The sequence below is a fragment of the Taeniopygia guttata genome, chromosome 1 (genome assembly GCF_048771995.1).
Source record: "Taeniopygia guttata chromosome 1, bTaeGut7.mat, whole genome shotgun sequence".
In the NCBI taxonomy this organism is placed as follows: Eukaryota; Metazoa; Chordata; class Aves; order Passeriformes; family Estrildidae; genus Taeniopygia; species Taeniopygia guttata.
Genome location: NC_133024.1, coordinates 14,980,615 through 14,993,486, shown reverse-complemented (window position 1 = coordinate 14,993,486; position 12,872 = coordinate 14,980,615). Strand labels below are relative to the sequence as shown.

Genomic DNA, 12,872 nt, shown 5'->3' with positions numbered 1-12,872 from the left:
ATGCATTAAAACAAACCAGTATTTTCTGAGAATACAAAAAATAATAAAATATGCCAGGTTTTAAAAACACATTGAAACAGTCTCACTTTTAAAACTTTCAATGCTTATCTGAAAACTAAATAGGATGTTTATTTACATAGTAACATAGGGGAAGATTTAACAACTGAGCCTGAGATTAAGAAGTCATTTCATGTAAGTGTAGGGATGATCTAACCTAACTTCAAATCATAAATATATTGTTGGAGCAACTGCCCTAAGCTTATTAACACACAAACTCTTATACTGCAAAGCTGATTATGTGGAAGCAATAATTCACACACTTGCTCTTTTCTGAAATGACTGAAAGCCTTTACAACAATTCAGAAACACCAGAAAGCCTAAAAAATCAATTATCCCATATATACTCTCAAAGCTTTGCAACTAAAAACACCTGAAAATCAGTAGGTTAAAAAAAAAATGGTTCAACAGGCTTAAGAAAAGTCCTAATAGAGTAACTTAAAAAGAAATTTGTTTGAGAAGAGGAAAAATTAACAATTCCGAGAATTTTTGTTCTTCACCCAGCTGAAAGATTCAGTCTTGTTCTCCCCCCATGACTCATTTAAAAAAAAAAAAAATTCCTCTTTATCACATCAGTGAGTGTCTCATTTGTAACTGTTGCAAAACAACAGGTTTTAATTTCATTGTAGGGCCAAAAGGGATACTGAGAACAGAGAGAAAGAATTCTTTGTTGCTGTTGTTCCGAAGCAAATACTTAGCGACAAACCCGAAATATTGCAGTCTGCTTATTTTTCTGGGAAAATATTTTCTGTTGCCACTTCCACTGAAGTTGCTCCTATGTAAAAGGAAGTTGCAGTGACACCTGTGTGGGACTGCAGCATCCCTGGGTAACTCTTACCCCGGTGATCTGTCCTCCGGCCAGCATGAGCTGGGTCTGGGGTATGGCCGCCTGCACTGAAGGCTGCTGGGAAGGCTGGCTTGGCTGCTGAGAGTCCCCAGATTCTTCATTAGATTTAGACTAGTCAAAAAAAAATACAACTCTTTATAGTGTAAAACAGATGTTAATGTATGACGCTGCTATCTCAACACTGCACAATAAAAATCTTTCATCTGCATACGAAAAGCCCTTGGGTTTATTTTAAGAGTGTGTTTAAGCAATGGCTCTGTGTGCCCACCATCTCAGCTACGATTGCTGAGACACGTCTGTAGGTAATGCAGCTTAAAGAAAACAAAGAGACTCTCTGGTCTCCTGTAACTCTCTGACATTATTTTCAGGTCTCACTTCATTTTACACCATGCAACTGAAGCTGACACTACCTTTCACCATGAAGAAAGAGAAGGTTGTTAAAATTATTCATTGCCTAAAATCCTGAACAATGGAACGAGGGAAAGGAGATTGTGTTTCCATTTACTCTATCTCCATCCTGTTCCTCTAAGTCATCACACTGTTGGCTTATACAGAACCTTTTTGAAAAATCCTCATAGGTTTCTCTACCTACAGCAAGATATATAATATATACAGTGCTTTTAAATACTCAATGCATTTATTTAATTGAATACTGATTTATTTCAAAAGATTCAAGTTTATTTTGATTTATTTTTGTGGTTTGCTTGTTCATTTTTTTTAAAAGAAGAAATTGTGAAGACATGAGAGAGGAAATGCAAGTGCATGAAGAGGGGGAGAGAGTTTTATGATAATTAAAACTGGTTATGCAGAACATTACAATTCTGCATAGATTTGCATATTTTCCACCACCTGTTTTGGGGACTGCAGAGCGGGCTAATTAACATAAAGGCTCTGATTAATTCTGCCAGTCATTGAGCGATAATTACAGCACAGGACTGTAAACATTCTGCACTGGAGATACAGCCTGTTTGCCAACATCTCTCTCAGGGATGGAAGTTTACCATGGCAACCAAGGCAATTTTCTGCCTCCTTCCTCTTAGAAAGGAAGGTCACTATACCTCCTCTTCTTTCCAAATTGTTATTATGTATAAGTGGGTCCACATTCTATTGCATTTCATGTAATGCACTACCTACATTCTTTAATAACATGCAATACTGAAACCAGTTTTCAATAAAACTGCATCCCCTGCCCCTTTAATATAGTACAGAGAGGAAGTAGAATGTTAACAGATAAACTGAAGTGCTCAACATCATAGGAAAGTTTGAAAGCTTGGTTGTCTCACGAACATTATTAAACAACAATTACTCTGACTTAAAGATCACTGTGTTATTTACACAAGCAGTCTGAACTAGCCACATTCTATAGTTAATGCTAGGTTATATTCCTATATTCAGTTACCAGAAGTAAGGACAAACTGCAAAGTAATACTCACTACATTTTCAAAGCAAGTTAAAAAAAAGAAGAACATTAATTATTCCTGGAGTTTTAAGGATTGCATGATACCACACCTGACTAAAATTCAGCATTAAGTTATGGTCACTCCATGTTTTAAACAACTCCAGAGCCTGTATGCTTACAAATCCTGAACCTGATTTACAGTTGTAGAAGTGTTATTCCTTCTTACCTATCACTTGCAAAACTAGTCAGACTGAAAAAACTGAGTAATGTATCATAGGTTAAGAACTATCTCTACTGATGCTGTTTGGGGTGAGAGAAGGATGAGCAGCAGAAGGTAACTGTCTTTACCTGTACATTTAAGGACTGAGCAGCAGCCTGTAAACTTGTTCCAGCGAGCTGGACCTACAACAGTGCAAAAATGGAAATGAAATAATGTAGAATCCACAGAAAACTAATAATGTAAAAAGAACAATCTCCCCACCCGCATTCCAGAAAAACTCCCCCAAGAACAGAGTATGCTCCTCTAACACCTGAATTAGTGGAATAGGGGCTGTACTCCAGGTTGAAACAGATGTGTGAAGACTCTTTCACAATGTTGTTTATCTACCTCTTACTAAAGGTATCTCTTCCTAAGGATGTAGATATCACCATGCATGGAGTGGAAACAGAGCATATTGGTGTGGACAGGCCAACTAGTCCTATTCCTGCTGGAAAAATCCAGGCTCCAGGGCAAGGCATTAAGCTCTACTCATTGTCATCCTACTCCCATTTCAGAATGGGTCAACCCAACATTGAACTCATCGGTTTTCTGATATGAGCAAGCACATACACAGCACAGAACCCAGAGCATAACCACTCTCCTTCAAATTAACTCCTTCAAGTATTTGCAGCCCTCAGCCACTGAAAAGAAGATCTCAACACAGAGCACTGGAGACACTTTACAAAGGCTGTATTGATTCAGGTATACATCAAACTTGAATTCAATGTTTGTAATTAACAACCCAAAGGTGGTCTTATGGGTGAGCAGCAAGGAAAAATGGATGATTCAGAAGGTAAGATTTTTGGAGTGCTGTTTCATCTCTAATGAGGAGTTCTGTATAAAAAATGCTCTATTTTCATTTACTGAAACCCATTTGAATCAGTCTCGCCTTGTTTCTACCAGCACCCCTAGTTACAAAGAAGGAATGCTCTGTAATTAATTACCAACACTTTCAAAGGTCAGAGTAACAGCCTGTAGAGAATTCCATCTCTGGACATGTTTGAAAACCACTGCTCATTTGAAAACCAGGTGACATGTAAGAATACAATAAAGCAAAGCAAAACGTAGCACTCTTGCCTCTAGATGGAGGACCACTATATGGTACCCACACAGAAAAGTCCACATATTTTCAGCCACAGGAAAAACTGCAGTACATGGAATTAATAACTGAATATTTTGAACATGAAACCTTGGAAGAATAACCTTGGAAATATTTCCTACTGCTTTAGATGAAGGTACTAGACATACTAAGAATAATCTACATCAAAGCAAACACTCCCAGAAAAGCCCCTCCTCAGCAAAAGCAAAATACAGTTTGACACAGTGGATGTAATTTGTGCTTTTACCCTGGATTAACAGCAGAGAATAGCCTAAATAACACCAACCTGCCATCCAAACAATATACGCAAAATAATACTTTAACATTACACAAACACCACATAAAAGACTACAAATACATATTTGATTGCTCAGGTACAGCCAGCACATTCCTGAAAATCTCTGTGAATGCAATTTGGACATCCCTTTCACCACACAGCCAACATTTCCAAATTAGAAATTAAACTGTACCTGAATGCTGCCTAGAGCTCAGTATTTTGCATTAGTCTAGAGCAAAACACCGTGTGTTAAGGTTGAATAACATCCTACTAACAGCAGCCTCACTAGCAGAGGATGGTTTGACAATAGATTCCCACACACCTGCAGGTGAATAAAATACCTGAGATTTTCCTTTGAACCAGTTTCAAGAAATGAATCACACTTTATCAAACATGAAGTTATAAAGATCCTGACAACTGTTTAAATAAATAAATTTCCAAAGCAGGATGAAGCACTGTGCAAAACCCAGTTACTGCTCTGGGTCAATCTATATAACAAAACGAAGACTAAAACAAACACACAGAATTGTGCAGAACAGCTGTATCTGTCTCCATGTTAAACATACACCAGCAAGCTTCTCTCCACATAAAGGTAGCCTACAACAGCCTATTGGTTCAGCAAAATTCAAAAGTGGCACTCCCTTAGTCCTATATAAACCAATCTGCTAGGAAAATTGCAATTATGTGACAAGACGTGTGGAATGTTCCATACAATAAAACGGCAGTTCAGAGCTCTTAAAAGAGGGCATAAAAGCTTCAGTACTTCAATTATACCACAATAACTGTGCAACCTCAGACCTCAAACATTCAAGGTCATCCAATTAGGTACAGTATTTTAAAGTTTAACTTGGTGCAGAGGAAGGGAAAGAAATTAGGACATTTGTTTTCATACATCAAGTGCGAACAGATAAAAAAACTACAAAAAAATGCCCCTTATACTTCTCTTCACCTAGGGATGCCCCATTTTGCTTCAGCCTGCATCTGAAGTTCAGCTTTGATTCCCTAAACACAGCAGCAGCAGAACAGAGGGATGGTATTAGAAGTCTGAACATCATCTGACAAACAGGTCACTGAAATAACTTTTTTGTAAAAGAAGAAAACCTCACAAGCCATATATGCTTAGTAAGTACAATCAACTTTCTTTCTAGTTAATCTGTAAGAGTGTTTTTAACTAGACAGTGACAGTTTCAGAACCTTGGCAGCCGTTGGGCCAATAGAATCCTTTCCTAAAAAATTTAAATTTTTTCTTGCCTTTGAATCTGGTATCTCAAGGTCAAAACAACAACAACAAAGCAAACTGACAAAAAACACACCACAACATTTAGGCATTCTCAAGTCCCCAAAAATGTGATTTGTGATTCTCCCAAAGAGGTCTCACCCTATCTTGACACCTTCTGCAGCCTAATGCAATTAAGTGAGTGCCACAAATAGGACTTTATCTCATCCACGCTCGTTAACCAGGTGATGTACCCATATTTATGTTCTAATAAATGAGTCCTCATCATTCACAGAAAGAGAGAACATGGACCACACCAGGGCAGCCGAGTCTCCTCTGCTGGAAATGTCTCCTCTCTTACCTGATGAAGGTGCCCAAGGAAGGCCTGGGCCTGGGCTGTAGAGATTGCTCCTCCGACAGGCACAGGCTGCTTTTGAAAGTCCAGGCCATTTGTTTGCGTGCCTGGAGAAAGAGAGATATTGGAAACTATTAATTACTACTTCTAGTAAGTGCAATAAGAATAGACACTCCAACTTTCCTGCTATTCTCTCAACATTATATAGTAAAAAAACACTCTGAGAGTAACAAGAATTGCATTTTTTTTTTTTAAGCAAAAGTGGAGTGGGAAGCAGAGCTGAGGCTTCAATAATAGAGCATTTGTCAGCTGAACAAAATCAACATCATATTTTCTTTGGCTTCCATCATCTGTATGGGTACCCTGAAGATATTTTAAAGATGTGCATATGTGGCACTTAGGGACATGGTTTAATGGGGACTTGGCAGCATTAACAGTTGGACTTGATGATCTTAAAGGGCTTCTCCAACCTAAGCAATTCTATGACCCGTGTTTTTCTATGTACACTACTATCCCATCACTCTCTACACAGTTTGAGAACCAAATGGGTGCTTGCTGCTATGATTAAACTGTGTTTCCATTCTCCATGCACCCTCTATCCAATAGTTGAAGACTAACTTTTAGTTCAGAAAGTGCCAACAGCAAGGTTCATAAAAAAGGCACCTTCCCTAAAAGACAGGTAAAATAACATTTGATGAAAACAGAAATCCCATCTATATACAGCAGTTATGGGCCACAGTTTTGCTCTTTTCAGAAATTAGTCCTCTACATTTCTGTAGAAGTTTGTTCACAGGTCTCATTAGATAAGATAACTGTCTGGGCTTGCCTCTGCTTCTTCACTTACTCTCATGTAACTAAAACCTGGTTATTTTCCTACATTTTTGCAATCTTTTCTTAAACTTCTTGGAAGACATGAAAACCCCCCAATTATCACAAAATAATCTGTGTGTGAGAAGAAAAAGAAAAAAATAAATGTTTTTTTTGTTTTGTTACTACCCACAATGGCTAATAACAGGAAGGGAGACTCCAAGTGTGTTGGGCTGCAGGGAATTTAAGAACAGATGATGCAATCTTTAAAACTGTGTGACTGAAATGAAGCAAAACCAGCTCTAGACTTGCACGTTTATTCATCATGACAATCAGATTTTGTTCAGTGCCCACAGGCAGGTGTGCATAGTAGCTCCTACTTCAAAATTCCTCCCATCATCTACATTCTCTGCCATAAAAGCCTAGGTTATCTATTGAGCTAAAGAGTCACAGTTGTTGAACAACAACAGGCGGTTGCTATTCCTTGGAAATACCTGCAACAGCAAGCAGGCATAAAATGTGATTAGTAAAATAGACTGTCCAATACCTCACACTGCGATTTTGACCTGCAAACAGCTTACACAGGTAACATCTCCAAAGACTGAGCCATAGTTCAATTAAACACTGACATAATATCAAACTTTCTACCATCCGTGTAAAGTATATCTAAGGTGGTCCTTTGATGCATCTTTGGTGGGGGTTCTGTGTGGGAAGATTTGGTTGACTTCCAAGTTTTCAATTCTATGCTTTGGGCCAAGGTTTACAAACTTAAGAGACATACATGCAGCCAAAGACCCACAGATGTGTTAAAAATATTCCAATTTTAAACTGCATCAAATTATTTTGCTTAATTAGTCTAAAATTCCAATTCAAAGTAAATATAAGGACTCTCACTGGTCTGAATTGCTCCTGAAGGAATGCAACTTGGTTGCCTTTCTCCAAAGCATGGTATATAAGAAGGTCTGCTGGAAAGAACCAGAAGATTTTTATCTATCTTCGTTCTTTCCAGTAAACTTCAGAATTCTCTCCATGTAGAAATACAAAGGGAATGAAAAAGTAGTTGTCTAAATATATAAAAATAATTCATGACAAATAGCTACCATAAGTCAAAGGAAACAACGTACCACCTCCTCATTCAATCAAAGTTTTTGAATTACTTTTCAATGATCAGGGAGTGAAAAAAATACAGGTAAGAAAACCTACTGGAGGGCAAATACTCCTCATTCCAAGAGGAAACTTGTGGGGGTTAAAAAAATTATCTGTTTCTGAGATAATCAGCTGCAGGCCTCACCTTAGGTAAATAGGTGATGCTATTCTAGTTAACTGTCTTCCAAAAAGAGCCTCAAAAAATCATGATACCATGTTAAATGAGCATTACTGTGCAAGTGTGCAGAAGAAATGCTCCAGCTAGCAGTTCTGCTGACTCTTTTATGGAAATCTGAAACAAGCCTCCTAGGTGATCGTTTAGAACAAAGCAAGCTCCAAGACTGAGCTTAAAATCTTCATGGCTCCCAACAAACAACTTAGACAGGCACTGAGAGAAAACAACATTTTCTTTAAATTCAGTCTTGAAAGACATCAACTCACTCTCCTCAGGCCTCCCAAAACTAAATTCTGGGTGAAAAAATCCACATCACACCTGTTTGCTCTCTCTTCTACTACTTGTATCTTAAACTCTCTTTGGTGTTTGGAGGCACAATGTCTCTTCCCATCTGGATGCAGCTTTAATTTTGGAAAGAATGATACCCTGGCTGCTTGCATTTATCACAGGATGCCCATGTCTTTTGAAGAAGAGCAAGGAAAATGAAGTGAGCCCAGCATATGACAGAACTTGCTTTTAAGGTGCTCAAATGGATGTGGCACCACTCCCACGGAATCCAAGAAATGTTATAGAAGCTGTCAGAAGCAGAAGTTGAGCGCATTGTAAGGACAGAAAGGACTAGAATGCCACTTTTGCTCAAGGTAAGAGTTAAATACAAAACCCTGTGATGATTAACAGACATGGCAGATACAATCACATGTATCATTATTTTAACAGTCCCAGGTATTAAATCTATTTTCCATCTTCATCCCAACTTCCACAACTGCTAGAGCTCACTAACACCAAAAACAGCCCAAAAAGAGTGGGAACTCTCCATGTCCCATCTCTCTTTTCTTCTTGGTTGCAGCTCCATCCTCCCTGTCATGCTCCTCCTGGTAGTTCACCAGCAGTTTGTTTTGGTCTGGGTGCGCCAACCCCAGACAGCAATGGGATGGAATTTCACTCTTACAGTCAAGGTCCATGTAACCCAAGCATGTTTAAAATCTGGCATAAATTCAGCCATGTGCTCAGGTACTTCACAGAGTTGGTTTGGATGAAGACTAACAGAGTACTACTCCAAGGAAAGGAACAGAACAGCAGATACTGAACATGGATTATTTTATGGCATTTTGGAATTGTACCTGCAGAGGGTAAAGGCATGACAAAGCAGAGCAGGCGAGGTAACATTACACCTGCAGTCAGGAGAACAATTTACTCTCAAAATTCCAGATTATAATCATCAGACTTCAGCCTGAGTTTGTAAACTGCATTAGAAAGGAAGAGGAGTGAGCAACTCCATGGGAGATGTGGAGTAAGGTGCAAGAAAGAACTCAGGAAGGGAAGGCAACCAAGGAGAAGGAAAATTTCAAAATCAGCTGGAGTGGGTATCTGCACTGTGCTCTGGAAGACATCTCTCAGCACTATATTTTCCCAGCTCACCTCTCTCTCCCCCTCTCTGCTGAAAGACAGAGAGATACCCCCAATACTCAGAAATTGTTGTTTCCCTATCCACATTACCTAGTACCAAATTCAGCATTGATAATTGCCCAATTTTAGCAGTTGAAGAACAGTTCACGGTCTCTCTGCTACAGACTTCCTTCTTATGGAAACTGGAAAATCAATCTTTGGAAATGAAGCAATGCAAACAAGTATCCTTAGAATCCTTCCAAATACTACACTTACAATAATTATTATTTTGCTACTATGTCAACAAATGTCATAATAGTTCAGTTTCCATAGTCATTATAACCTTGGCTTTCACAGTTCTGCATTCACACAGCTCTTACAATAGAAGATGCATTAAACAAACAAGAAAGTTGAGCTGTTTTGGAAAATTTTACATTGCCTATAAAAAGGAGATCAAATGGGCTATCCATTTTCTGTAAGGTAAGATGTTTTTCCTACTTCTTTCTCCAGCAGACACGGATTATGTAGACTGTCTGCCCACAACTGAAGCCTGGCAAAGATTCCTCTAACTGTGCAATACTGATGACCAGTTGGTCAATACATGTTCTTAAGGAAACAGCCATCCAACAGTTCCTGTACTCACATGTTTTGGTTTTTTTTTTTTTTTTAATTGGTCTGAAATACAGGTTGGTTTTTCAGATGCTTAAAAGGAAAGTCCAGTTAGCACAAAAAATTTAAAGTCATAACATATTTCAGGCACTGTATTGTGAACAATATAATTAGGGGACTTTACAATGTTTCTTAAATAGCCAGAGCTCAAAATAAAAAACCCAAGTTTGTTAATTTCCATGAAACTTAGCTGATAGCTCAGAGAACTGCTGATATTGTCATCTTTAACCAGTGGTAACTGTTGTTTTTTTTCCTGAGAACACCAGCTCTGCCAAATGTAAATTCACGCTCTACAGTCATTTCTCTTAACATTTTCAAGCATTATCTCACAACAGTTTAAAACAGGAATGACCCAAACAAGCATCCACTGAAATTTAAAAGATAGACTATTAGTGTTTACACAGCAGACTCAAGTGATTTACAAATGTCACTGGAAAGCAGACAGTTAGAGGAAGTTACAAAAATAAGAACTCTGAGTGTTTATAAAAATCATCATCAGGCATTATCTGGGGAGCACAGGCACTGACAGAAAATCAATGGCACTTCCAGTACCTCAGCATCCAAGCTGAAAGCTGACTTCTTTTCACTCAAGTATGCACTGAGCCCAGAACCATAATCTAAGTACCCCGATCAGAAGCCTAAAATTACATTCTGTGAGTATTCCTTTCAGAGTCTAACATCTGCCAAGTTGACTAATACAACTGATGCTTGAGTTCCCAAAGAACATCACAAATGCCATCAATCACTATCTCCAGGGGTTTAGGAGCACTACGTTTTAAAACAAAGCAATGACTGCAGAACAGAGAGTCCTCAAAAATTCTAGATTACTTTAGTTCATATAATTTAAAAATCAGGACACAAAACTGGAAGGAAAGACTGGAAGCATTTAAACTAAAGAAGCAAAATTCCAAAAGTTTTAAACATCAGTCAGAGTCAAACTTTCATAATAACTAACTTTAATGATAGAGTATAAAAAAATACAGTCATTGTATCCCCTTTTAACATGAAAGGACCTACATGCAGCTTTACAATCCACCCATTTTATGCCATGACCCCGACGTTCACAATAATGAAATATTTGCCTAAGAGAGCTGAGTTCTGCTGAAGCAGATGCAATGCTCCTGTGATAATTGATTGATTACCTTTGAATAAAACAAATCCTCCTCCTCACCAGCTCAGCTGAGGTGAAACTGCTAAAGTTGCACTGGGAGAATTGGGTTGGGAATGCACTCTGGAGAAAGCACATGCAGGGAACTATGGTCCCACAAGGGAGGAAATCTGAATTTTCTCAGAAGTTTACACACATCCTCCAGCTACAAGGCATCCACATGGATATTTAAAACCATTGTTCCCTTGATGCTGTTTATGATCATGAAATATTTACGGCCCATATGCTTTTGAAATAATGTTTTATATAATTTTAAACCCTTAAATACATAATAAAACACTTCTGTGCAGCAAAATAATTTATACCTCTCCCATTAAAATACAATGACAATTATAAAACCTGAGATGCCAGCAACAAAACACACATTAATAAGCAAAAAGAATTCCTTTTCACTGAACCCATATATTGGCAGAAAAAATCCAGCCTCTCAGAAAAATAATATCAAACAGTTAATCTTAAAAATAATATTAAAAACTTCACCACAACTCCAGTTTAAAATAAAACTCTTATTATCAAACCATGAAGAAGAAAACTTGTTTTCCTCATACAAGGTAATCAGACTTCTCTCAAAGCAACAAGTTCCCTCTCATCAGAATTTTCTCTTCCCAAACGCTATTCTGAGCTGAGAAAAGATTCTAAGCTAGGTTAAGCTACTTACTTTCCATTCATAATTTTGCTTACTTTGCTTTCAGAATGAACATTGTACTACCTCCAGAAAGGAATTGAAGCATGAGATAGCATGATTAAGTTACAGTGGTTCAATGAATTTCTTTAATGGCTTAGAATTTGGTCACATCTTAAGAGTATGCCAAACAGCAGATTGGCCCTGACAGAATCCCAACCAAAATTCAATGTTCTGTTCTAACCCACTAAGAAATTACAGAAAAGCTGGCTAAAATTTTTTAAAATTTTGATATATTGTGCTTTCTCCATTTGACTTGTTCTTGAGAACTGCTGTGACGGTTTGAATGAAATCTAAAACGGAAACAGGATCAGGCAGTGGCACACATCTGCCAGGGAAAATTTCAACCCAAAAATAAACTATGAAGTTAGAAGTGCCAAAGGTATGCTCTGCCAGGAAAAAATGAGACTATTTATGGAGAGCTAGTGCCACCAGAGCTCCTGTAGTATCAGAAACATTATAGATAGAAAAAGTGAGGAAGGGAAATCTTATATAAGTGTGGATGATGCTCCAATAAAGTAGGTATGAATAATGCCCCATATGCAATAGGGTTAATAACAAAAGCATTCCCAGGTCTCTAAAATCAAAGGGTGTAGGTTTTTATTTGTTTGGTTTTGTGAGTTTTTGAAATCCCACTAAATAATTAAAGAAATTTTGCTCTTAATATCCATTCAATTCCATCAGAGTATATCTGTGCACCAATTGATCATTTCCTACCTGTGTTCCCGTCCCCACTCTCCATCGATGGTTTACTGGTTTCTGACGGATTGTTCATTCTTGAGTCTGCATGAAAACAGAAAGAAAGATAAAACGATACAGCAAAAAATCCCCAATCTATTCATACCTTTTTGTTCAAGGGAAGTACAGAACAGCAGAAATTTGCTATGTACTTTACCCTAATTCAGATTTATAACACACAAAAAAAAAAGAACAACCAAAACCAGAACACAATATTGAATCTTGCAGATAAATATTATTTCAAAATTTTCTATGACATTATTCCCATATGTGAAAACATGGTATTAAGGGAATAAAACACAGCATGCTGGAGGGCAGTGATAGGTAGAAACTTAATTTTCAATACAATGAAAGTCATAGAAGAAAAAGAAAGGCGGGGGGAAGAAGGAACAATGATTACACCAAGATTCAAAAGCATTAAGTCTGACCATCGTGGCCTATATTATTCTTGTGTTTATTCCCCCTGCCCCACCCCAACAAAAGAAAGGAAATTCAGTCATTATAATTAAATGTATGCCATTTTCCTAATACTGCATTTCTATTTTACTGGAATGTCAGTGACATTAAGTTATTTTATATTTCCTATATATTC

The 12,872-nt window shown here is 37.7% G+C and overlaps 1 protein-coding gene across 9 annotated transcripts in view; it reads right to left on the bottom strand.

Annotated features, from left to right (window-relative positions):
- POU2F1 (POU class 2 homeobox 1) overlaps positions 1 to 12,872 on the bottom strand; it is a 113,256-nt gene that overhangs the window by 40,293 nt on the left and 60,091 nt on the right. For 5 of the 9 annotated variants that reach the window (XM_030263572.4, XM_012570057.5, XM_030263565.4 and 2 more), the window contains exons 2-5: positions 12,260 to 12,325; positions 5,516 to 5,616; positions 2,652 to 2,705; positions 896 to 1,015 (exon numbers count right to left, since the gene is read on the bottom strand). In XM_030263572.4, coding sequence (XP_030119432.1) covers positions 896 to 1,015; positions 2,652 to 2,705; positions 5,516 to 5,616; positions 12,260 to 12,325 — 341 coding nt within the window. The remainder of the gene's footprint in view (positions 1 to 895; positions 1,016 to 2,651; positions 2,706 to 5,515; positions 5,617 to 12,259; positions 12,326 to 12,872) is intronic. The other 4 variants (XM_030263588.4, XM_030263598.4, XM_030263605.4 and 1 more) reach the window with 2 other exon arrangements.